Source organism: Sciurus vulgaris, assembly GCF_902686455.1.
Source record: "Sciurus vulgaris genome assembly, chromosome: 1".
Taxonomy (NCBI): Eukaryota; Metazoa; Chordata; class Mammalia; order Rodentia; family Sciuridae; genus Sciurus; species Sciurus vulgaris.
This window is the reverse complement of record NC_136461.1, coordinates 106,578,193-106,606,142: the sequence shown is the minus strand read 5'-3', so window position 1 is coordinate 106,606,142 and position 27,950 is coordinate 106,578,193. Positions and strand designations below refer to the sequence as shown.

Here is a 27,950-nt window from a genome sequence, read left to right as displayed (position 1 = left end):
AAGGATTACATATAGTCAATGGGTGGCCGAGCCAATAAGTGCTGCTTAATGACTAGGAAATCTGTTTGGCCTAAAAGTAACTTTTTAAGGCATCTGCTGACCTCAAGTCTTAAGGGTTTTTATGGGTTTTTAGTACTATGACCAAAGTTATAACTTAGCTACTTATTGTACTCATCATTCTATTTCAGGTTCCATTTCTTTTTGATTAGGATAACAATTATCAGACAGAGGTACCTTTAAAAATCTGAATACAGCTGTAACAAGGAATCTGAATTAGTAATATAAAAACTTCCCCCAAAGAAAAGTCCAGGTCCAGAGGTATTTCTGTCAATCTCCACCTAGAATATTCCCACCTCCCCAAATCTCTACCATGTATGCCCATGCACATAAACACAGAGTATCAATCACTCAGAAGCCTAGCAAGGCATCTTAGCTTGATCACTCTTTACTTAGAAATGACTATTTTATTCAGAAAAGTATAAAGAACAATTAAGATCTTAAATATAGATATAACAACCTATAAGAAGTTACATTTAAGGAGACTTTCTAAATAATTTTCGTGGTCCTTTTCAGCTCCACAAGTCCATGACACTGCATAAAGGGCAAATGAAAATCAATTATGCACCTGATTGTCTTACCTAGTATGAAGGTAGCAAAACATACAACAAATTATCTGCCATAAAAAAGTACTTAAAAAAAACCTTTTGAAATGTTAATTCTAACACCAGTGAAGTAAATATTTAATTTAAAAAAATTCTTTACTCCCTGCTAGAATAAAGGGGACAATTCCTGTGGGGCTTAATCTTCTGAGAGCACAACAAAGATTTTTAAATTAATCATGCTTTCAAGTTCAAGAAGTGAAGCCAGACCATAGACTCATGTTGGAATTCCCTTAGGCAAAGCTGGCAACAGCATCCTGAGATCTTCTATAACATAATCTTCTCTTATTTGGTATTTTTAAGATGATGGCAATGCTACTACTGCTTGGTTTAGAAGTTCTTTTAAGGAAACAGTAAAAATACACCAAATTTCAGTTTTAAGTCAATGTTAAAATTAGCTTCTCCCTCTTTTTCCTCTTCCTTTTCTTTTCTTCCAAGTGGCTAGTAGCCTCAGCAAAAAACATAACTTCACTTTTTGCCTCACATTCCCTCTTGAGATAATCAAGACCTGCCATATTGAAGCCGATAAGATCCTGGGGAGGAACACAAGAAAGATTAAACAAGCTTTCTGACATTTCAGTTCAATCTAGCAGCGTATGTGAGCCAGGGGTTTAGGTGTTGTTTACACATCCTTTATATGTCCTTCCTTTGCTGAGGAGATTTTGGGAATTTTCATTTGTTTCCTTTTAAAAGTCCACTCCTACCAGTACCAACAAAAACTTTACCTCAAATACAGATTTATATCTGGTTGGTACTGCTAAAGACAAGGCACAACATACTCTACTACCTCTAAGTCACTTATATGATGGGATTTGTCTGGTTCCTAAAATTCTACACAAAAACACTTACCTGTACTTGTCTGACTTTTGAAATAGTTGTTTCCTTTAATTTTTCTATCACTGGCACAAGCATTTGGTTGCTAGTGATCTGTCCAAAGTGAATTCTAATAGGAAAAACAAAAAGAGCCATGTTGTAAAGTTCTGGTTCTAGCTTTAAGAAATAGTAAACTGATACAATATCAAAGCAACAACAAAATACAGATTCATTTCATCAAATGGGAGTACAGAAATGCTTCTAGCAAAAAAAGCTAAAAAAGTTTCTTGCCCAGACAATTCACTTCAATTTGATAATAATTTTAAAAATATTGTACTAAACCTTACCATATGTATTTGCAAGCTATTTCTTTTCCCAGCATTCTTTCAAATGGCCACAGATTTTGATGGTGGTATGATATGGAAAGTTCAGAGAATGTGCCTTCTGAGAAATGTTAACATTACTAATAAAGCCAGAGCAAAAAGGAAAGTCATTCATCAGACAGTCAAACTCTGATACAGAGTACCAAGATACCCTTGATAGTTCTGCTCTGTTCCTGTCAGGCAGTACTCTAAGAAGCTTTAAGTATTTAGTGTTTCTCATAAAACCAGTTAACTCTGACTTCACTCTGATTCAATAGTATATAGGCCATAGCAATAAAAGATTATTAAATATGAATTTGTCTTCACAACTTGCCCCAAATTACAACTGTCACAAAAGAATAATATGAACATTAATACTGTATTCTCTTGCTCCTAAATTGAATATGAGGAATAGAAGGTTAAGTATCAAGAAAACAAGCCAATTCACCAAATACCAGACTAGTCAATTCACTAGCTATATCTGTTTAACTACCTGATATTGCCTGACCAGTTTTTGTCTTCATAATGGTTATTTTTTTTGAGGTGGAGATGGGGGTTCCAGGGATTACTCAGGGGCACTTGACTACTGAGCCACATACCTAGCCCTATTTTGTATTTTATTTAGAGAAGACAGAGTCTCACTGAGTTTCTTATGCTTAGTGCCTCACTTTTGCTGAGGATGGCTTTGAACTTGCCATCCACCTGTCTCAGCCTCCTGAAACACTGGGATTACAGGCATGTGCCACCGTGCCTCACCATAACACTTATTTTAAGGAATATTGAATTCCTATTTCCTATTCTCGTTCTCTGCTATAACTGCCTGAGAGTGAGTGTTGGATAATGGAAAAGTAGAATAAATAACATGAGTTTAAAGTCTTTCAAAATATATTCTTCTCAATTACATATTAGCAGATAATTCTTCCCATTTAAGAATATAGTCTAATGAATATATGCTCTGTAGGTTCAAAGTTTCCCTCCAAATATGCTCCTACATTTCCATTCATAAATGGTTTAAAAGAAACAACAAATAAAACATGTTGGCTATTCAGTAACTGACACTAAAGCCACTAGTATCTTAAGACTGAACTGATTAAGCTTTCCTGAGCAATGTCTTAACACTATATATTATCTGACAAAGTAGGTCACCACTATCCCTTTAAAGGCAAGAATGATTTCAAGGGTCAGAAATATGCTATGTTAGATGACACTGAATTTTTGCAACAGTCTCTGAAACAGAAACATAAGATTTTAATTGCAAAGTATCGACAGTGTCAATTAATGGAGTTGTTTGGCTGAGGAGACATGGTACTCTCTGGAAAAAGATATTACCTGAGGAGAAAGAAGAGGCACCTACATAAAAGTTCAACATCAGAGCCCATCTGGATGAATTCACTGAAGAGCTTAAGAATGTCTGGAACATAAGAGAATGGCAGTACAAGCAAGGACTCTTCCAATTCACTGAAGGAGAAAAAAATAAATATTAAAGATGTCACAATTCTTAACATGGTCAATTTTAAAATCTTTTCCTGAACTATTTTTCTACTGCTTTTATACTTGAATTGACCTTACCCATCCTAAACTTTATTAAATGTTAATCTATATTAAGGATTATTCTCTCTTCACTGCTTTGATTTTCATATTTAATATTTTAATCTAGTTGGAATGCATATTGGAAAATGGCATGGTAGGAAAATCTGATGGTTTTCTTCTTCTAGATAAATGTCCCCAAAGACTTTTGTTGAATATTCTATCTTTGATACTTCTTTTACCATATATTGAGTTCTTCTATGTGTGTGTTCTAGAGCTTTTCAGTCTTCAATGATGATTGATTAATTCTGACACCAATCCCACATTATTTTAATTTTGCTAGTTTTATAGCTTTTTAATCTCAGAGACAGATTTGCTCCCTCTAGAACTAGCTCTAGTATTATATCATCAATTTTAATTATAAATCTCAAGAATATTTCAATTGGGATAAAAAAATCTACTAATTAAAGAAAACCAAAGTCTTCAAAACACAGAATCTTCTCATCTTGGACTATTTTGCCTCCATTAATCAATATTCTTTTATGTTTCTCTAGTAAAGTTTAATCATTATCTTTAGATGGTTATATTAATGTTTTATAAGGCTTACATGTAGATATTATGATTTGTTATGAAAATAACCTTCAGTGGGTCAAACTTACAAGAGAAATCCCAGAAAACGTTATTCTAAAAATTTTTTTTGTTATGACAAAAACTAATAATAACAACAAAAAAAGCAAAAAATTCACAGGAAAAAAATAAATAATGGTCAATAAACATGATGAAATATTACCTTTGTTAATAATAAAAAATAAATGAAGATATTACAATACCAGTTTTTCTTCTCAAACTGGTAAAATTTTTAAAAGCTTGGTAAAAACCAGCTCAAGGACTCTGGAAAGTAATTTGGAACATAAACCTGTAAAAAGTTCATGCCCATTTATCAGTTATTAGGCTGCTAGAACTCTTAGGAAAAATATTCCATAAGGATGACAAAGATTTATGTAGAAAGACCTAAATTATGTAGAAAGTATTACTGAAAACAACGAAGTATGAAAAACAAACAAAACAACAAATGAAAACAAACATAGCAATTATTTGTACAAAGAAATATTTTGATCTAATGTGTTAGGAAAAACATTAAAAACATGAACAAATGTTCAGGAAATATGTGAAAAAGATCATGATATGAAACCGAATACAGTATTGATTCCAACTGTGTTTGTAGACAGAAAATAAACCCAAGAAAACATACAACAAAAAATGTCCATAGTTGGTACTTCGGGTTGAATTATTTATTATTTCACTACCTATAACATAAACTACTACCACTCATTTGTTCTTAAAAGCATCTCCCTTCATACTTTAGGAGAAGCCTCCTAGCGCTCACATTTCAAAAAGATTATAATGAATTACTTAATCTTATAAGGAAAATAATCATCAAGTATAATTACTATTTCATGTTCAGATAAGCATTCACTAAATGGTGTTACATGACAATCATTAATAACTGTGCCCTAGGACTCACCTTGACTTGATCCCTTTAAAAATCTCTAATACATAAAACGAAGGCTATAAAGGAAGGATAACGCACCATTAGTGATATACTTTGTTGGGTTTCTACTAAAGTACAATAATTTCTATTTCCTGAAAACAACAACAATAACAAAATACAGAACCCTCTCTCTCACTTCTATAATGGCAAGACTCACATGGACTTACACTAAGTTGGATTTGGGTTCACAATTAAGCTGTATTCCTTACCAACCACATTATCATAAGTATGTCAGGTCAGTTTCTTTATCTATAAAACAAGGTACTCTGACTCACAAGATTACTGTGATGAATGAAACATGCAGGTGAAATACAAAGTAATTGTGATTGCTGGATAAGCATATATTTTCACATTACCCTCCCCCTCTCTCTTCCTTTATCTAATTTATATCAACTTTTCCTCCAAAGACTTATTTCAAAGTTCATTTAAATGAACATAATCTTTTGAGGGTTTTGGGTGTGGAGATACATAGCACTAGAAAATAGGAGAGTGTCAGTCCAGTACAACTGAAAAGGTTGTCTTCAGAAGTCACGCTAAAGTGGTACTTTTGAAATACAAAATACCCAAGAGGATGCCAACATTCAAAAAAGATTTTTAAAGACTAATGATTTCCTATCTCATCCATTCTCAAATTATAATGCCTTCAAAATTCCTCTCCTGTCTCTGAAAGCAATGTTTGAATAATCAAGGGGAAATTGCTAAACATTCTACTCACTGAAATATTGCCATAAGCCATCAGGATGGGGTTGATGGGAAGAGGAACCTATGAAGAAATTATTAAATCAAGTCATTAGTTAAGATGAGACTTTGATGGTACTTGTCATATACAGAGTAATAATAGTATTTTACAATTTCAAACAGAAAAAAACTCAAAGAGTATAAAAGAATTATTAGGTGTTTTGGTTTCTGAAGTACTTTTAATTGAGTTTAGGAAATACATTTCATCTAAAAATCTGAAATGGTTACCATGCTTCCCAAACAAACATAGGAACTCAATATGTTTCTGCTCAATATGCTAATCACATCAGTCTATACTTTCCTATTCTCCCCTTTTGATTAAGACTAAGTTTCCTTCCTCCAATAGTTCCTCCATTTCTTCTAATATTGAATTCAAAAAGATCTTATTCCATTTATCTTATATCTTAATCTGAGTTAATAAATCCTGAAATGATGATGTTTTCCTTTTCAGTAATACTATTTATAATATTTCCCAGTGCATAACTTAATGGACTATCTTACCTCTTTCCCTGCAGCTTTACAAATGGCTTGGTGTTCTTTCATTTTTGCAGTTTCTTCTCGGTATAGCTCAATGGCCTCCATGATCCTTTCAGCCTACACAGATGATGACAAAGGAAAGAAATCATTACAATACACTCCATCATCCCAGGACAGTGAAACTAGAAAGCCTGACTAATAAAGATGTGCCAACAGAGTGCCAAATAGTCTTTAGTTTTCTTTTTTCTTTAATGTATAAAAAAGAGACAAAGTGTCAGGGATGCAAGTGAGATCATATCTGGACACCTGGCATAGGGCAGTTCCCAGGAACACTACATTCAGAAGACTTCCTTGCTAGAACTCAGGTACTGCTGCAGGACTACCCTTGTCCTTGGTTATAAGGAAGAAAACAGAGGTTATACTCTCCATCTTAAATTTCACCAACTTTCTGCCACAAAAGGGCTATGATGTGGTTGATACAAAATAAGACTTGTGCTAAAAATTGAGATACTGTTAAAAAACAAGATACTACATTCTAGACCAACTTACTGCTTTGACTGTTTCAATAGTTTTCTTTCCAGTAAAATAACTGTCACCTTGAGTCTCTCCTGGAACCTGCCAGAAAAAGATATATCACTGACAGAAGTTAAAGAAAGGGTCAATACCCAGCTATCCCACTCCTTGGCCTATACCCAAAGGACTTAAAATCAGCATACTACAGAGATACAGCCACATCAATGTTCATAGCTGCTCAATTCACAATAGCCAATTGTGGAACCAACCTAGATGCCCTTCAATTGATGAATGGATAAAGAAACTGTGGCATATATATACAATGGAATATTACTCTGCCATAAAGAATGATAAAATTATGGCATTTGCAGGCAAATGGATGAAATTGGAGAATATCATGCTAAGTAAGATAAGCCAATCTCAAAAAACCAAAGGACGAATGATCTCGCTGATAAGCGGATGATGACACATAATGGGGGGTGGGAGGGGTTAGTGTTAGGGTTAGGGTTAGGTTTAGGGTTAGGTATAAGGAGGGTGGCAAGAATGGAGGAAGGAAGGACTGTATAGAGGGAAAAGAGGGGTAGGAGGGGGGAGGGAAAATATAACAGAATGAATCAAACAACATTGCTCTATGTAAATTTATGATTACACAAATGGGCCTTTACTCTGTGTACAAACAGAGAAACAACATGTATCCCATTTGTTTACAATAAAAAAAAGAAATTTTTAAAAAAGGGTCAATAAAAACAATATAGACATTATTTTATGAAAATGAGGGCACAGTTACCAGCTATCACAATTATTTAATGTCAATCCCTATGCTCAGTATTATATATGCATTATTATTTAATATCCTGAAAATGATCTTTTCTTTTTCTTTCTCTTTTTGTTCTAAAGGATTCGCTAAAGCTTCACTTAATGACTTATCTCAAGAAATTGGGACATACAATTGAATAAAAAGCACTACACACATACTTTTTCAAATTGGCTGGTGATGACTGAGGCATCTATCCCCAATTCTAATTCCATTAGAAATTCTTAAAATTATCAAAAATTTCAGGGTCTTGAAAGATTTACTTACTGCTGGTTGATCTTCCTTGGCCACACTCTCCTCGTATTCTGCTTCCCTTTGCTGCCATGAGATAGATACAAGTTAATTTGACAGGAAAAAATATGATGTCTACATAAAGAGAAATGAAGCAGGTTCTTTTGAAATGTAATTCCCCTATGACATCTTTTGAAACGTAATTCAAAAGATTACATTTTTATGTATTGTATACTTCTTTTGAAATGTAATTCCCCTACGACATCTTTGTGCCTGGTTTCTGAAATGAATGACAACGATCTTAGAAACAAGCTTCTTGAATGACATGTGACTGTACTAGAGAGAAAACTTTAACTGGGACAGCTTGTCAGTTACCCACCAGCATATCTGAACCAAGTCTAAAGTTCTTACCATCTCCCTTTCTTCTTCAAGAATAAGAGGTTCCCTTGTTCTCTCCCAAAGTCTCAGAGATTTGTCATGGGATGATGATACAACATAGTCTCCACTGGGGCTGACTGTTAAGCACCATATTTCCTGGTGGTGCCCCTGGAGAAAGAAAACCAGAAGAACCCAAGTAAGAATAACTCATCATAGACCACTATGTGCTTATACTAGTGGGTGATGTAAACATATGAAAAGTAGTTCTTAAGTACTGAGCAAACAGTACTGGTAAGAGTTACCTCCAGAGTTTGTATGTGTTCAAATTTATCTGCATCCCACTGCTTAATCTTATGATCTTTCCCAGCAGTAAAAAAGAGGTGAGACTTAGGTACAAACTGCAGGTACATCACACTGAAAAGGGAGAAAAGTATTCAAGTGTCTTAAGAAGGCATTATGTATGAGTCCTACATACATAAATGGCATTTGATCAGCTAGTTTTAAAATGTCTGACGACATTAAACTTCTAATCATTGTCAGAGAACACTGAATAACAGACACAGATGATCTAGGGAAATGATACAGCTGACTCAAAGGGAGGCCTTTGAGAAGACTATGCCTACCTGTCATCATGTGCAAAGAGAGACTTGTGGCAGTCCCCAAAGTCCAAACCCCAAATTTTCACATTCCTATCAGCAGACCCAGTTGCTATTAGTGCTCCATCCTATAAGAAAGAGAAATGAAACATTACTTAGCATTTGAATTTTGTAAATTAGATAATAAAAGCTAACCAGAACATTTAACTCATTTCTTCCAAAAACATTAAAATAAAGCCAAAAAATTGATTTCTTCTCTACCAAAAGTACCTAATTATTTTCACCTACAGAGATACTTAAAAAGCTTGTAGGTGAAAGAATGAAGTCTGAAGCTTCAATATTTTTGTACTGCCCCAATGCAGTGTTGTGTTTTGATATAGGATTACCAATTTACTTTGTTAAACAGGAAAAAGAATCTCTAATTTCTGCAATGGGATTTGGGAGAAGAATAAAGGGGACAGAGGAGAAAAGAGATTGGAAAATAATCCACTAAAATGTTTATGACCTAGCCTTGAATCCCATAATCCTCTGTCATTATTTGCTCTCATCTTTCTTTTCTCAGGGCTCAGTACAAGTGGCTCTGTGCTGAGCACAAATCAGACACATAGAATTCTATTCTTTCACATAGAATAGACCCTTTTTAAAAATAAATATTCCTACTCCTAATCATAACCAGGTACTAGAAAAATGGGATTCTGGCCACAACACTAAAGTACACATAATGCAAAATACTATAATATCCAAGTTGAAAGCCAAGTTCCTTCCGCTTCACAAAAATTATCCTACAAAACAAAGGAGGATGGCTTTTTGATGTTTCATTTTCAGGGTACTCTACCAACTACAGAAATTTAGATAACCAGCTAACTTGTTACTGAGACACAACTTAAGCTTTACTTACATAAGAAATGTCCATGCATATAACAGGTAGTTTGTGTCCATACAATGAAAGAAAAAACTAAATACAGAAGAAAAAGAACATAAATAATTTATATCTGTCTATAAAACATAGGTATATTTTATTACATGTGGGTCTAAAATATAAATTTCAAATAAAATATTAAATGAATTTCTGGACTGCTTTACATAAATTCTCAGAGACAAGCCACTGAAGAGTTTGTTATGATTACTTGAGTCCATCAGAGACCCTATATGCACTTGCCAAGAGTACAACAACTCAGTGAAGGCAAGGAGGTGCCCAGAAATGTACTATCTCAGATTTTAGCACAGAGATTTTCTCTGGATCACTTAGCTGAAAAGACACTGGGACATTTGTTTCACAAAACTATGTCCCAATTCTGGCCTAACAACGCTTTGGGCATGGGGTCTAATAATAAATAAATGATCCTAATGTATAGCCAAGTGTGCAAGTATTGGCTATGACACATAGAAATACACTTATGGTAGAATTTTCTATCTGCAAGATTTCCTGAATATATGCACCATATATAACTTGATTTACATGAAATTTATGAATCACAGAACTCTTTTAAAACTCTTCCCCAGTTCACTTACAATATTTTGATTCACAAGTTTTTAGAAATATACTATTGCTCAGTGTGGTCAAAATTACCTTTTCAGAGTCTCAAGACAAATTTTCAATGTCAGAATAAGAAAGAAAATATGCCCAGGTATAACCACTGTACCTTTAAGGTGTCAACATAGAAAATTTTCACAGTGCAGTCCAGCAAAGACACAGCCAGCAACTTTTGATTGGGAGAGTAACGGACACACAGAACATCTTCATCTAGTTGTAACGTTCGGGTCTGCTTCACAGAAAGTCTAGCACCACAAAAAAGCATGAAGAAAAAAATATATGAGTATGTCACAAAAAATTCCCATTTTTAAAGTGCAGTACAGATATATGTCAAAAGGTCACTCAATGGTTCCCCATTTTTCACACCAAAAAAATGGACACAAAAAATGTCCACTTACCTCTTTTGGGTGCTATTTTCATCTTTCACCAACTCAAAATCCCAGAACTTGACAGATTTATCTGCACCACCTGTTGCAAAGCCTCTCTGGAAATCAAATGACATTTCAATTGCAAACTATTTTAGCATAGAAACTCTGCAAAGAAGTCACATCAAAATAATTTAAAAGACTTTTTATTTAAGAACATAGGATGAGAATTTATAAAAATGTGATTCTCCCAAACTCTTTCCACTGCCTTTTTGGGGCTGCTGCTTATTTGAGAATTCCTAGCATAGACCAACACAGACAAAGGTGATAACTAATAAAAAGTCCTAATTACATTTTTGTTTGCATTGGGAAGAAAAATCCTTAATGAACATTGTAGGAATTTTTGCCTACATAAGAGGGCAAGAATCAAAAGAATTTGCTATAAAGTAGTAAAACTAGTTTGACAAATATATATAGAATGGCTAATCTAACATACTTCACTAAAAGTATTCACCCGAGAAAGGTATAAATTTATCCCTGCAATGCATCTGTTTAAAACATATTTGAAATGGTTTTCCAAGATCAAGAAAATCAGACCCATTAAAGCATAAAGTTGGTGTAAAGTATATAGAACAAGGGATCAGATCACTGAAGCTCAGTTGTCTATTGTGCTGGTTCATAGACTTATAACCCAAGAAACAATATTTCCATGATCCTTCACTTAGTTGTATCAAAAAAGTCCATCATTTATGGAAAAGAGAACATTATAATTACAAGGTTCTGTTAATACTTTAAATTCACAGCTGTTTTGTTTTTATCTCAAATGATATTTGTCACTCTAAACTCTAGATTTAGTTTTTTACAAAAAAGATATGTACTTTCAATGGATGAAGGATTGCACCATTGAGAATATTTGGCTGAATAGGCCAAAATCTCTTAAGGTGTTATCAAAAAAATCATCTCAAAATCTTTAGGGCAACCAGCACCATTACTGGAATAAATATACAGGTCTCCAGGGTAATTCCAACTTTTATTGACTCATAAATTTTAGGCTTATAAATTTTCTGAAAACACTAAACTTAAATAGCAAAAGTATTTCTACTAAGAGGGGAAGAGAAAAGGCTACTCTACCCTCTGCATTGTGTTACTCAAGGAAACATTTCCTCTCAAGCATTAAAAACCATTGGTATGAAGAACTGTAAGGATAAACAATTTGATGCCACATTGCTGATGATCAATTCTGAACCAGAATTCATTTCATAATGACAACTATTAACACTACCAGACATATGAGATGGCATCATATAAGAAGTCTGAAAATCAGGCACATGAAATGAGTTTTCTTTGAAGAAAACCCAAGAGAACAGCAGTTAAACAATATAAAAATTGGGAAATGCAGTCATAGAGCAGAAGTCCATAGCTTTAAAATCTAGTTTAATTACCTGATCTGGGGAGAGAGACATGGACCACAAAGCTCCATCATGGGCATCTATTGTCTCCAATAGATTTCCTGAGGCCAAGTCATAAAGCTGCAGTTTCCCTGTCTGGAAAGACAAAATGAACATAGTTCTAATGAGCACATCTACAACCCATGATTCATGCCTTTATAATTTAGAAAAGATTTCACAACCAAGCAGCAACAATGTGATCAAATGCCTAAGAAAATGGATCCCATGCTCCATATTTCCTATCTGAATAAATGCTTTCAAATACCCTACTGACATGTCCAATTAACCTTGGCAGGGATTACCATGCTGCACAATGATGCACAGTATGACCCTGTAGTAATGAACTCTTGTCACTGTCATTGGTGCCACAACCTCCAAACGGAATATCATGGCCACAGGCAAATCAGAATAAACATAATAACAAATGAAAATCTAAAAGCCTTTAAAGTTTAATCAATCCTTTAAGTGGACTTCTTTATTCAGTAACTAGCTTTAACCAATTTTTCTCCACCTATTTTTAATTTCCTTTTCCACAATAAATTGACAATGACAAATAGAGATCTATCTATAATGCTAGGAAGGGCATTATATGTGAGAATGAAAGAAAAAGTTATAAGGGTATCCCATGATTCCTGCTTAGAGGTCTGTATATGCCACCATCACAGAGCCAACATGTAACACACTCACAAAGGCGAAGCTCAGCTATGTGATAAGCTTCTGCACAACGTGGTGGTAAAGGTAAACTGAAAGACTTAAGTCCCTCGTCTGCCTCTTCCTAATTCTATGGCCACTGGAGAATTCATCTCCATGAACCTGTTTCTATCATCTGTAAAATGGAGATTATATCTGCAGTGTCTCCAAAATGTTTTGAGGATGAGATGTGTACTAATTGCCTACCACAGGGACTAGTTCTGGGACTGCACATGACTCATATAGGCATTCCTCAAATCAATTCACAAAATGATTTTTCAATGGCAAATATTAGGTCAACATTTGTTGAAAGAATGAATGAAAAATAAGAGGAATTTTTAATTCAAATGTTAATGCTGTTTCTCTGAGATTGAGTTTAAAATCTTTCCAACATGTCACACTTTTTGCAAGAATGTCCATTATAATATACATAATTTTTCTAATAAAATTCATGCAAATGAGGCACAGGTTTAAGAGACTAATGATGACAAATACTTAGAAAGCACCTTCAAAACATCCCACATACATTATTCCACTTTATTCTCACCACTACTACTACCAACACTACTGCTACTTCTGATACCAGCTCTATCATTTACTAGTTATTTGCTGTGGGTCAGTCTCTGTGCTAAGTAATACTTCATTCCTGTGAAGTGTGTTGTTGATATTGCTGTACCTGAGAAAAGCAAGCTAATAGAGTTAAAGTAACTTGCTCCAAGGTTACATAGCTAATGAATGACAAAGCCAGGATTTAAATGCCAATGTCATCCTCCTGTTATATAGATAAAGGAATAGTCTAAGTTATGAGATTGCTTCAAATTACCTATTTTGTATACAAAGAATCTGAATCCGAATCCATGTCTACTTATGCTCAAGCTCATTGGCATCTAAGAATGAGGACTTTAGGGCATTTTGGTTTTATTTTATTGCCTTTATCTGTCAAAAATGATAGTAGATATTTAATAAATTTTATCATTAATCTTAATACATTTTGTCAAATACATTTTGTCATCAATTAAAATTATTATTATTATTGTATGTTCATGAAAAGAGACATGAAAGAATGATCACCAAATGTTAATGACAGCGATCTCAGGATCATGATTTCAATTTTTTTGTTCATAATTTGACATATAGTTTGATTTTTTTTGATAAATTAGGAAAATGAAGAGATTTTTAAAAAGCCAAAAAAGATAAAAATCCTTCCATATTACATAGCTCTATTGTATTTCCCATTTACTAAAAAAAAGTCAGATTTCTCAAACAACTTTAAGATATTGAATAGAAAAATCCCTAGAAATTCAAAGAAAAGTCCCAGTTTACCTTTGTTCCTATGACCACCTGCCTATCACCAGGTACAAAGAATGAGCAAAGTGCATATTCACAGGTCATGGTGCGAATACACTGCAGTGTAGACCTATGAAAGAAGGAATAAAGAACTCTTTGTAAGGTAACCTGCCCCCATAGCTCAAATGTCATGTCAGTGTGTACATTCTGACATACTTAGCTGCACAGAAGTCAACATGAGAGAAGACAAGTCTTAATAAATCTTGGCTCAAATCCAGTTATACTCAAGGAAGAATATGTTACACAGCACCAAATTTTTGCTTTCTTTGCAGGGCCCTCTTAATCCTAAGAACAGAGATCACAGAAAAGCAGGGTAGGGAAAAGTATCTGTTGGGCTCCCCAGGGCCTGTTCTATCATTACCAGGAAACAGGTAAGCATGAGTAATACAAGTTTAATTAGCATCATGACAATTTACTACAAGTAAAGTTCATTTTATAGAACCATGTCCATCTACCCAGTCATATGCCACATTATGATCAACAACAGACTGCACATGAGATAATCCTGTAGAATTAACAGAAAAAAATTCCTATTGCCTAGTGATACTGTAACTGTTGCAACATTGTAGTGTAATGCATTAGTCATGTTTGTGTTGATGCTGAGGTATGAAAACCTACTGTGTTGCCAGTCATATGAAAGTATAGCACATACAATTATATCCAGTATGTGATACTTGATAACAATTAATGGCTATGGTGATTTTTTATTTACTACACCACACTTTGTTATTACGTTAGACCATACTTCTGTTACCAAAAAAAAAAAAAAAAAGTTTACTGAAAACATTAGGCCACGTTACATTGGAACCACATATATTTGTATAAGTAACTTGAGAATGTTTACACAATGAAAAAAATCACCTAATAATGCTTTTTCAGAATGTGTCCTTTTGGTTAAGTGATGCATAGCTGTATAAAGCAAATGCTTCATCACATTCAATAGGCATTTACTAAATGCCCAAAATGAACCAAACAAAAAGGCAACTTTTTATAGTCTAAGCTCCACAAGTCTACAGTCAAGATATACTGAACATACATTTTGAGAGAAATGTATACAGGGCCTTAAGAAACTAATAATCAACTGTCAAGAGTACAAAAAAAAATTCAAAGGAAAAGGAATTCTACTGAATAAAGATATAGGAAAGATATTTCACAAACCTGTTCCATATCTTAATGGAATCAGCTGCTGCAGAAAGTACAGCAATATTGTCTGAGCTAAATGACAAAGTCCGCACGTCACTGCGATGACCCCCGATGGTGATTCTGCTTGTCCTGATGGGCTGAGGAGTAGGCAAAGATGCATTCAGTGAATATAATTCCACTAGATTGTTTTGTAGCAGGAAGACAGCCTTCAACTCCCCTTGGGGTGAATGAATCAAGTCAAAGGATCTGCATGGGAAAACAATCATAAAAGTTTTAGCTCCTATTTTAGTTCCCTAAGTTAACTTTGTCTTGAGGGAAACCTTGGCAATGTATTCAATCTATATGAACAAATATAAAGAATTTTACAAATAAGAGTGCTCTGAGTCTTGAATAGTAGTCAAGTATAGTCTTTTAAGTCAAAAAACCTGGGCTCAGATCTTGATTCTGACATATATCTTATTTTTGTGGATATGTTTTTCATAAGTCATTTAAAATCCTTTCTGAACATGAGACCTAATACTTTTTTAAAACTGGAAGCAGGAAAAGACAGTTAACAAACAGTTATAAAGTTATTATAATGCAAATATGACATGAACAGGTGGACCCCAAGGTACAGGCAACAGGAAGAGTCTGACAGTGTGATCACTGTCCCCCAAAATATAATTCATATAGACAGCATGCAAACATATGGAAGAGTCAATAATACTTGTAGCTTACTATTCTATAATAATTTCAGATACTATATTTTTCCTCACTTGATTTTGGCAGAAGTTTTGATATTAGTCACCCGCTGGATTTCATCTTGCAGAGTCATTTCAACATTAATTTCAAGGTCCTCCTCCTCCCCCTTGCAAGAATTTAATCTAGAGGGGAAAAAGAAAGAATATCAACCTATCACATTTGTAGAAGTAGCTCTGCTCTTCTAGTCCAAAATCCTGCCCCATGGCAAACAAGTTATATAGATTCTGGGGAAGTTACTTAACTACACAGGATTACCATGAGAATTAATTAATGTACTATGATTCCACTTTAAGTGGAATACCCTTAAAAAAGTATTCCACTTGTATTCTGGATCCAAGAGTTCATAAAAATTTCCTGGAATGATAAAAATTTCCACTGAAATGTTTCTAATATATTTTTCTAACTAAGACTTTGAAAAAAAAATTCACTGTCCTGCACTTAACAATCCAACCATGTCATATAAACCAAAATAGGTCTCAGTAGTTAGATGACATTTTGTCTCTTTGAGATTTGATAAATTTCGGCAATCAGAGAATGTATTTCTATGATTGTCATGACCTATTTCAAGGTTATATTGTCCCTAAAATTCAATTCTATAAAAAAGTCAAGTCTTTTCTTCTCAGTCTATTACACAATCCACCTTCCTTCCTTATAGGCTATTGCCATTAAAGGCACACTGCAGTTTAGAAACTGTTTTAGAAAATCTGCATAGTCTCTTTCTAGTTCTCTATGTCTCAGTCCAAGACTCAGAAATGTATTAATTATAAAGATGTACCCTAAAGTAAAAATTCAGCATGGACACAGACCCACAAATTCTTCTCTAGCTTTTAACAGTAATTGATAATATAGTAAACACTTCCTTAAATAAGCCATGGTTTTTCTCAGTCATATGTGGCCTACCCAGGATACTTAAAGGAAAGTACAGGGGAATGAGACTGATGAAATAATACTATTTGCATACACAAATAAGGTCTAACAAATCCTACTACTATGTATAATTATAATGTACCAATAAAAAATTTTAAAACTAGAAAAGTGAGTGAATTCTGTGGCATATAAATGGTTTCTCACAAAGGTGTTGCAAAAAATTAAGAAAACACACTTCGATTTCTTTCTAGCTTTCTTTATCTTCTTCGCCTTCTTCTTCTGAACTTCCTCTTTAGACAGGATACAAAACACTTCTAGCACAGAGTCAGTTCCCTAGAGAGGCAAAAGGTGGTTATGAGTCCAGGACAGCCAGTCTGCAATTTAGCTTATTCTTGGTAACACCTAAACTGTAATATTTGGTTTTCTCCCCTTACTAATTGTACTAGACAAAATCTCTTGTTTTCTCATCATAAAATGAGAATACCATTTCCTACTTATAGCATTGCTCTGAAGACTACAAAAAAGGTATGTGCTTTCATATTGTCTGGAAAAGTCAACATTTAATAAATAGTTGCTAATAAAAATAATTATATTATTGCTAAGCAAATACAAAATAAGGATTATAGATTCACATAGTACCACAAAATGAATTAACATGATCAAAGAAAATAATCCATTTCTACAAGGAATGTAAAAGAACAGAAGTACCTGAAAGCAACAGTGTAGCTAGCTAGCCCTTGTTATTTTCTCCTAAGCCTGGTACTCACATGGCAAGCAAGAATCCTGCCTGTCTTGTCCACTGCAAGGTTCACAACTCTGTCCCTTCCTTCCCGCATTATGGAACCAGCTTTTGTGCATGAAAGGATGCGCTACAGAAGCAAGAGAAGAAGGTGAAATATAAGTTCTGCTGAACCTCTGAAAAGATATGATTATGATAAATACAGGTGAAAAAAATATTTCTTAAAAGATGACAAAATTTACGGATTTAAAACTCTGCAGTTCTCACTTGTCTCACTACTCAACTCAACAAAAGAAACAAAAATGAATTACATCCTCAGGAGTTTCATCCATTTCAAGGGCATCATCCTCTGCAACAAGTGAGTTCTGTATTCTAGGAGAAGACTCTTTGACTTTCTTGGGCTCTGGTTCTTCCAGGTCTTCAACCTGTTTTATAAAAATGGGAAATAAAAACTGAAACGTGTTTCAGGAGGTGACTCTTAACCCTAATGATGTAGAAGCCTTTCCTATGGCTACTAATAGCTTGATTAATGAACTCTGGTTAAACTTCAACAGCAGGAAAAGTATCTGAAATTACTAAAGAATGATTACATCATATATAGCAAAACATTATTCATTTTACTATAGCCAATAATTTCCCTATAGTGTAAGGACTACTATTTAGTAAATAGGTACAAAAACCAAGATGCACTCTTCATTAACTTCAAAACATTCTCTGTTCTTAGAAGATAAACCCTAGTATACTAATATATGTAAAACCCAAAATGGGTTCTATGGTGGTTATACCACTATATTTTTAACTTTATCTAAACACAAATTCTTTCAGTATTTAAGAAATAGTTATAAACTAGAATATAAATGTTTGGAAACACATAAAGATTACAGATTTTTGTTTGAGAGGAAAGGTTCACAGATACTCTGAAATGCATCCATGGACAACCAAAGGTACAGGAATATCAGGCTAAGAATGCCATAAACTAAAACATTAGCATTATCAGAAGTTGTAGGTATAAAGCTGTTTTTCTTTTGAGCTCAAATAAACAAGGGCAAGAACATATATATAATGAAGAAATATCTTTGCTTAGAAGTTGTAGGTTATGAATGTATTAGAATTCCTTCTAGTACTATGTAATGTATTTGATAATTATACCTGATTCAATAAGCCTATGAAATTGCTAAAACATGACACTGCCCATGATCAAAAAAAAAGTAATTACCTCTTGCAGATAGGCAATGTCCCAAGCTCTCAATTCACTGTCTGAAGCCCCAGTGATAAGTCGTTTTTCTTCTGATACCAGAACCAACCCCCATACCTGTAGGGTGTAAGAAGATTTACATGATTTTTAAGAGATTCTAGGCAGTAAAATGTGACATTCCAAAAGTCTAAGAATACTACAGTAAAATCCCTTTGGCCTTTAGAAGTCTCCAAAAAGGCATATTAAGGCAACTTTTACAGGAAAAAAAAAAAGGCTCATTATAGAATTGTTGCTTACACAATACTAGGAATTTCTCTCCAACTTCTTATTCCCAAATTTAAATAATGGCTGTTCAACATAAATCCTAACTGTAATCCATTCAAATGATGAGTCTAGATCTTAAATGTCTTTGCTTTCAGCAGTATCTAGCAAATAAAAGGTGCCCTATTGATGCCTATTGCAAAAATTTTTGACCTTTAAGTCCAAGAATCAAACAAGGAAAATAATAATACTGTTTGTTGCAAAATCTGCTTTTCCTCCTTATTAAACTATTATGTTTTTGAAAGCCTGATATGAACACAGCACTGAAAAGGATACGAAAATATTTCAAATTCTGCCTGAACTTGATTGAACAGATCAAGCCACAACAGTTACAATTTGCTATTTGTGTTGCCACACTAGGCACCATACACAGAATATCATCAAACCTCCCTAGAATCAAAAGTGGACTCTTACTCAGAAATAATGAAACTCAAGATTGAAAACTACTCAATTTTTAGTAAATGCCAGAGTTGCTAAATCTGCTCCAAAGACTGGCACTGCTTCCACCAACTTATCTGTCTCTCAAGACAGCATATGATCACCATCACCACCATCACCAAAAAAAAAAAAAAAAAAAAAAAAAGATACCATTCAGCATATGATGATTATAATGAGCAGTAAAAAGAAATAATAATAATAAAAAAGAGTTAGAGAAAGGGGCCAGAGACAAAACACCTTCTTGTCATTCTTTCTCTGGGTTCATGACCCAACATGTACCTCAGTTCGGTGGCCAACCAATGTTTTGAAACAGTGCTGGGTATCAAGGTCCCACCATTTCACCATGGTATCTTTCCCACTAAAAGAAGAAAAAGGAAAAAAAAAAAAATTAGAAAAAATAATTAAACTAAGGTGGAAATAAAGGACTCACTTGTTGCTTTAAAAGAACATATAAAAAAACATATAAAACATATAAAAAGAAACCTTGTCTAAAGTTTCTATTCTATCTGACCCTCCTTCTGAAAAGCAAAGAATCCTAACTCTCTGTGTAGTTATTCTTATGTAAAAGACAGATGTTTCACCTATTGTAAGCACAAAAATGAACTGAATTCAGAATATTTAGTATTCTTCAGTGTTCTTTAGGAACATGGAAATCAAATCCATCGTGCCTTCTTCCTACCATTTCCATCACCACAGCATACACGTTCTCAGACTAACATGGAAACATCTTAGCCCATCCCTGTGCTCTTGTCTCCTGTGTCCAGTTAGCCACCATATCCCGAAAACATCTCCTCTGTGAAGTCTCTAAATCTTGACACCTTCCCAGCTATTTTTGTATAAAAAAACCGTGAATTTCAGTCCTATCTGAATTTTTAACAGCTACTCATCTGATCTCTATATCCATTGCTGGTCTCTCATCCCATCCAATACACCACTGTCAGATAATCTCAATTTTTAACATTTGTACCTGCTCAATAATCTCTGTAGAATCAAAATCAGACTCATCAGCATCATTTTTAAAACCTCCTATAACTGGCTCTTAACCCCCAAAACAATCCTTTCCTACCAAACGAGTAATACCCAAAGGTTCTACTCTTCTTGTTCAGATGCCTCTTTCCTACTTCTTCTCAACAATATAAATCAAACAAAGTCCTCCTTCATGAGGAGGGGAAGCACTCCACAAATAGTGCATTGCATATAATCTACCAGCTAGTGTCATTCTCTCACGGAATCTGTCTTATTTGAACAAGACACCCAAATACACCTGTATCCTGTCACATAGGAACTACTTCGCCACTGGGGCAGCATTTAGTGCTTTGTCACTTTTTCACTTTTTTTTTTACTTTTCCTGAGTCATTACTAAAGTTCTTATAGTTATTGCCTGGCAAACATTAAGATCTCAGTCTTTCCTGAGTGGTCATGTCTGAGGAGTAATAATTATTAGACTATCATTATTAAAGGAGGTTGAACCACTTATAAAATTGCTGTTTGATCATTTTGACTTAAAAAACTGGACATTTCAAATGGTTCAACCTTACAGATGTTCAGGAGGCCAATGAAACACCTCTCTCTTCAAAACATAGACTAAATTAAACAACTGATATTCACATCTGCCCACTACTTCACATTTTGCTTTCCTGACTTTCTAGGGTTCTAGAAAGTAAACAAAACTCACTCCATAAAAGCCATATCGAAACATAAAGGAACATAGAAAAGCTGATATCAAAAGAAATCAATGACAAATCAGAAAAGAGAATTTTAAAATTCTATAACTTTAGAGAGCTCCATGATACTATTTGGGAAGGGTGAGGAGAGAGCAAAAAGCAGAAAGCAGAAAAGCCTAGCACATAAACATGACCATGGTGCTGAGAAAATAAGGAAACAAATTAGAAATAAAATCCATTATTTCTTACCTAGTAACTAGCAGATTCTTTTCTCGCAGGAACAACACTTGTGTGATGGCGTCCTTGTGTCCCTTTAGACGGTAGAGGCCACTTTCATTGATCACATCCCACACAATAACATCTGTATCCTAAAGGGATGAAATAATACAGGAGAAAAATAACTTCCTTTAGTACAAAACAATGTTATTTATGTATTACAAGGCAACAGAGTTTCTTAGAAAACCTGAAAAGCATATAGAAAGTACAGAGGAATAAACATCATCCTTAATTCCATCACCCAAGGATAATCATCAGATACTTTATCTTCTATTGTTCCATTCATTCATTCCTACATGTATATAAATATACATTTACATATATTTAAATTTATATTTCTGCTATATTCCTATTATAAAACAGATTAGTTTGTAACCTTTTTTCATTAAATAATATTTTTATTTTTCCACATTATTCCAAAGTGTTCTCATTATTCATGCTCATATAATAATTAATTCTAAGGATACAGCATAATTTCATAATTTTTCTATTTTAGACACTTAGGTAGTTTTCAATTTTCTGGCACTATACATGTGCAGAAATGAATACTGCATATGTACTTAAGTCTTTGTATATATAACTATTAGGATCAACACTAAAATGGGAAATTCTTGGATTAAAACTTATGCTTATTTCTAAAGTTTTTGATTCACACCATTGAAAACATCCCCAGACTGCACTAATCTATAGAACCAATAGTGATATAAATGACAAGGACAGTGTCATCTGCTTAACTCTTGAGCATTATTACTTTTCTCAAAAACCACTGTCATTTCATAAATAAAAATGCTCAGTCATAATATTTATTTTAATCCGCATTTCTGAATACTGAGAATTTCTTAACATGTACTCTGGTAACAAGTGGTGCTCTGCATCTCTTTAGAATTGCCAATTCATGTCTTGGGTATCATCTTTTACTTGATAATTTGTAAATTATTAATAAACATTAATCCTTTCTTTTAATATTAAATTATTTCCCTTGTTCCTTGTCTTTAACTTGTCTTTTAATATATCAAACCTATCACTCTTCTTTAATTTTTTCTTTGCTGATACATTTGAAGTCCTTTGCCACCTTGATATCAGATAAACATTTACTTACATATTTTATGGTTTACTTAAAATATTACTTTTTCATGTTTAAGTCTTTAATGTGCAACTTATTTTCATATGTGTCATGAGGTAAAGACTTAATTGAAAATTCTCAAACAGCTAATTGTCTAAGTACAATTTTATAAGTAATCCACTGTTTTAATACTTATCTGAAATATCATCTTGAAAATATACTAATTAGGACTATAAAAGTAGATTTGTTCCTAGGATTTCCATTTGATGGCAATAATGTACTATTCTGCATTCGTAACAATCAATATAACATTTTTGAAATTATGGTTTTTATAATGTATCTTAAAACGACCCTTTTATTATTATCCTTTCCACAAATTTTGATGTTAATAATTCATTCATTTTTCCATACAAGCTTTTAAACTCTGGTCAAGTTCTAAATGAAACCCTTTGGGATATTTATTTAAATTACTTAAACTATGCAAATTAATAAAAAAAAAAAAACACTAGTACCTTCTCAATATATTCTCTGTCCATTCAAGAGCATGAATTGTTTCCATAAATGTGTTCTATCATATTCTTTACTAAAGTTTCACGGTATTTTTATGTTACTTAACATTTTATTGGGAATGAAATCTTTACATTCTGTTTGTAACTCATGACTCTTGGGATACAGGTAAGCTACCAATTTTGCAGAACTTACTGGCAAATAATTATCATAGTCTCAGTCTTTGTTTTCTTTTTCTTGTTTTACAGTTTTGGGTGGTACTCTACAATGGTGCTCTATTATAGTTGCCATGGCTATCTTATTCATGAATTTCAGTCTTTCACCAGAAAGTATAACAGAAAAAAAAAAAAAAAAAAACTCTCAATTCACACTCATTCTTCTCATTCTATTTCTACCACCAGTATATGATTTTGAACATTGAAAGCCCATAATTTCAACCAACAATTTTTATGAACAACCTGCTTTAGCATAAACCATAAGCTTTTTAATGTATCAATCTGAGCATCTGCCTCAAAGTCTCACCTTGGACCCAGAAGCCAGTCTGCCACCTAGCTGATCATACTTCAAGATGGTGATGGCTGCTTTGTGTCCATTAAAGGTCACATTTCCTTCCCCACTCAGGAGACTGAAGATTCGGACAGACCCATCCTCATAGCCAACAGCTAAGTGCAGTCCATCTGGGGAAGGGCACAAGCAAGTGACTTCTTGCTTAAGCCCCTGAAGGATGAGGATCTAAAATCACAAAAACCAAAACCAATGTAGAGAAGCTAAAGCATATTATCAAGGGAAAAGTGTGAAAATAATCAGAAACAGTAAAACTGAACATTCATAATCCCAAATCGCTCTTACAAATTATAAAACTTTATAATTCTTTTCAAGTTATTTAATGTAGGAATTATTATCTGTACTAGGCAATAAAATATTTAAGAAAAAGGAAAATTGTTTTCTCCAAAGTTCTGCATTGGCACAACACATGTAAAAATTACCCAGGCAATGTAACAAATTCGTAAGTCTTCATCCAGATCATTTTTAATAAAGGGCTACAAATTCCTCTTTGCTTTAACTGAGCCCCATTTTATCAGAAATAAATTTGCATAGCTATAGAGTATACTAACTGTGTATCATGTGGTTTTACACCAAGGAACTCTGGGTGGCAACAGTACCAAAGTAATAACCTCTTGGAAATCACAGTGAATGGATGAGATTAAAATACCTATACTTGAATTGAAAGAAGTGGTAAGCTTAAGAAATTCAGTGTTACAAAATCAAAGCCTAGTTTGAAATCCCTTGGTCCTTATCTGTATAACTAAGAAAAAGATAGTATCAACATAGAAGAGTAAAATGCCATTTAAATGACTATAAGAGCAAATAGAACTTGAAAAATATAGACACTGATAGAAAAGAGCAAACGATGTCAGGAACAAATAATGACCTACTACCAGACATCTAAGAAGATCCTATTTAGTTATGATTTTCAGAATTTGGTGGAGAAAAACACAACAAAATTTGATGGCCGACTATCTAGACCCAAAGGTAAAAAATATCTCTTCTAAAGACACATAACACACACAAAAATCAATGCATGATAAATAAATCAGAGCTTCCCCCACTTCTGCCTCTCCATCTTTAAATACCCACAAATCAGTATTAACCTCGTTGATTTTTTACTCACCTTCTCTCCTTTCCTTAAGTCCCAGATGAAAACATGTTCACAGGCTGGTACTGCCACATAGCGTCCTTTCTCACCACGAAGCGTCACAAAGACAATATTACCTTTCTGGCTTCCAATCAGGCCAAACACTGCACTAGCAACATAACGTAGGTACTGCTTGGTAAGCCCCATGTTATGATGTCTGATTCTACAAGTGAGGTAATCTGTGCATATAAGCAAAGAAAACTCAGTTCTTTAGGTTGCTTGGTTCTGTTTGTCATGTACTTAAAAATATGTAAGTTGTGGTTTCTTACCTTTCTTTAGACTGAATAAATTAGTGATCTAAAATATCTGGACATCATTATTTCTAAATCCATTAGGGATATATGATCTCTCATTCTTTAAGCTTTGAATCGTTCACATCATCAGATCAACCTCATACAGAATATCTGACACCAAAGTCTCAATGCATCTAAATAACTTACTTCTGCCCATTAAATTACCAAAGTTTTGACACTAAGATGGGTAGCCTGATTGTACATATTTATCAATGAGTATTCTTTGTAAACCTACAATAGATTGGCACTATTCTAGTAACGAGAAATATGGTGTTAAACAAGACAAAAGCCCTGACCCTATGGTATTTACCTTCCAGTATGGTGGTTCTCAAATTAGTATTCATCCAAGTCATCTGGAGGGCTTATAGAAACTGCTGGCAACTACCTCATTCCAACTCCTGAAACCTGTTTCTTATTCACTATGCATAAGATTTAATTTCTAAGAATTTCCCAAGTACTTCTGCTTCTATGGCTCCTGGATCACAGTAATTTGGGAATTACTGTTCTAGTATATGCAGATGTGTCCTTAATTTCAAAATCAGAATAGTCACCTCCCTTGACACAAAAATGGTGGAGCAACTTGGCACACTATGTTTGAAAGATTCCTGCACTACATCAAATTCAATGAAAATGTTTGTTGTGAATAAAAGGAACAAAAAGAAAAGTAGGTAGGTAAATCATGTCTATTCTCCCATGGAAGATTAAAAAGTATCCCACAAATACACAATTTAAAAAACACAAGAATACAGAGGTACAGTCTTTGGGGGAGCTGTTTCTTGTTTTGTTTGGTTTAACTCTATAGTGTCTCTTTCTGATTAGAATCTGCCCTATTAGTCTGTTTTAACAGAAAAATATCCGATTCCAACTCTCTACTAATATTGTACTAGTAGTCATCTACTGGCCTCAAGGCTCTACTCACAGGCACCAACACAAAGCCAATTAAAAGTCAAGAAAAAGCTGGGCATGGTGGTGCTGCCTGTAATCTCAGCGGCTTGGGAAGTTGAGGCAGGAGGATCATGAGTTCAAAGCCAGCCTCAACAACTTAGTGAGATTCTAAGCAACTTAGTGAGACCCTAACTCAAAATTTAAAAATTAATAAAAAAAGCCAGAAATGTGGCTCAGTGGTTAAGCAATCCTGGGTCCAATCTCTGGTTCCCACCCCCAAAAACTATCAAGAAAAGATAATATTGATATGGTGATAATGCTTTTAGCTTAGCCATTTGACTAATTCTTTCCCAATTCTCTTATTCCCAAAGCCTCTTAACTGTAGTTGCTCCTCAGGTTAATCCATCTACCACTTCCTCTTATAGTATTTTCTATGGAGAATTCATATAGCATGCTTAGGCCAAGGGGCTATCTCTATTTTCAGTCCTGTCTATCTACACGAATACTAATTATAGAGTTCCAAATACCTGTTGGAGATCTTTACCTTACAGTAAGTGTCACATTTTACACATCTACGGCCAAGGCTGTCTTAGTTCCTAAACCCCTGTCCTTTCTTCTTTCTATTGAAGATATAAAATCACTTTGTAGTAACCTTTGATTCATTAATAAAAAATGATAGTAGCTAAGATTTAGTGATTGATCAAGATATGGTAACTAGTATATTTACTGTATACAACAAACAGTGTTTACTTACAAAGAGTAATTTGTTAAAATGTTAACATATGCAAAGGATTAGGAAAGGATGTACACACTTTGTAAAATATATTAAAAATTCTCCAAATAATAAAGGAGGCTACATGATTTTATCTCCATTTTACAAAGACCCTAGAAAAAGATGTTGAACAACTAGCACAGTCATTCAGCTAGTAAATGCCAAAGCCAGATTCCAATCCAGCTAGTCTTTACTCCAAAACTTTTGCCTTGAACCACTACACTAAAATGTATTTCTCCGCTCGTATTTGTCAACTCCATCTGATTGTTTTTCAGAAGTAAATTTTTTTTTTCTTTCTAGCATTCTCAGTTCCAGTTCTTTATCAATGGGTCACTGCACAGTTTTTCAACTAGCATCTCCACTTCCACGTTTTTCAATGTTTCCTTTCAAAAGTAATACTACCCGGCTAATCTTTTTCAAAGCACTGTCCCTACTCCAAAGTCCTTGAAAGGGCTAAGTCCTTTGCCCGTTTCCAATAACTAATCCTATTCATTTTCCTTTCTTTCTCAGCCTTCTCTCTTGTCCAGATGGTTTCCTTTCTGTGACCTTGCTTCTTTTCGTATTATCCTCTTACCTAAACAATATGCATTCTCTCGGCTACCTATTTTAGTTAGGATTATCCTCTGAAACCCACTTCTTTCCCGGCAAGCCCTATTCTTGCAGCCTCTTCTATGGACTCAATATTTAAAACAACCTCCATACAACTTGACACTGGTCCCTTTTGTTTCACGTACTCAGATGCCGCCTCTTTTTGGAGAGACTTTAGGACCTTATTTTCTTCCAAGACTACACCATCACCACTTCCCATCTTACTGCTCTCCCAAACAGGCTGTTTCTGTAATGCACTTAAGGCCTGAATAGTGGTAACGGACTTGTCACGTCCCTAAAACGAGGCTTAAAGTGAGGGAGTTCCGCACACCGTACCAAGATAGCTCAGCATCCTCAGGCAAGCCCGTGCACACGCACGTCAGGCAGCTCTATCCTGCTCTCGACAGCCGCGAAAGTAGCATAGAGGCCTCCAGGTACTGTTGTGCAGACCCGGGCAGACACCAGGTTCCCCCCATTCTTGACCGGCCGCGAACCCTCCCGCACAGCGACACCACGAAGGCCTCAGTCAAGTTCCGCCCAACACCAACAGCCTAACAGGTACTCGAGGATCGCTGTGCTTCTCCCAGACTCACCTTAGCCTCCACGAGGCTCAGGCCACCAGCACCCGCCCACGGGATCCGCCCCTTCCGGGCCGGGATGGAGCCTCTTCCGCCCGACCTTCCCTGCGCCTTCTAAGCGGAAGTGACGGGAGAGTCCC

At 34.5% G+C, this 27,950-nt stretch overlaps 2 protein-coding genes across 2 annotated transcripts in view; one reads left to right on the top strand and one right to left on the bottom strand.

The window, feature by feature from the left end:
* SPAG17 (sperm associated antigen 17) overlaps positions 1-6,667 on the top strand; it is a 211,042-nt gene extending 204,375 nt beyond the window's left edge. Inside the window, exon 49 of the mRNA XM_079156427.1 lies at positions 6,203-6,667. The gene's annotated coding sequence lies outside the window, so the exon portion shown is untranslated. The remainder of the gene's footprint in view (positions 1-6,202) is intronic.
* Positions 430-27,950, bottom strand: WDR3 (WD repeat domain 3). Its single transcript, XM_079156436.1, has 27 exons — positions 27,826-27,950; positions 24,671-24,873; positions 23,521-23,730; positions 21,402-21,520; positions 19,768-19,846; positions 18,751-18,846; positions 17,846-17,959; positions 17,563-17,664; positions 17,031-17,128; positions 15,943-16,050; positions 15,203-15,433; positions 14,021-14,114; positions 12,002-12,103; positions 10,593-10,678; positions 10,304-10,439; positions 9,559-9,615; positions 8,688-8,788; positions 8,367-8,478; positions 8,098-8,232; positions 7,723-7,773; positions 6,678-6,743; positions 6,153-6,245; positions 5,629-5,676; positions 4,887-4,930; positions 3,164-3,292; positions 1,509-1,602; positions 430-1,192 (listed from the first exon to the last, which is right to left on the bottom strand). The coding sequence occupies exons 2-27, from the start codon at positions 24,839-24,841 to the stop codon at positions 1,037-1,039; spliced, it is 2,832 nt and encodes a 943-aa protein (XP_079012562.1). The 5' UTR covers positions 24,842-24,873; positions 27,826-27,950; the 3' UTR covers positions 430-1,036.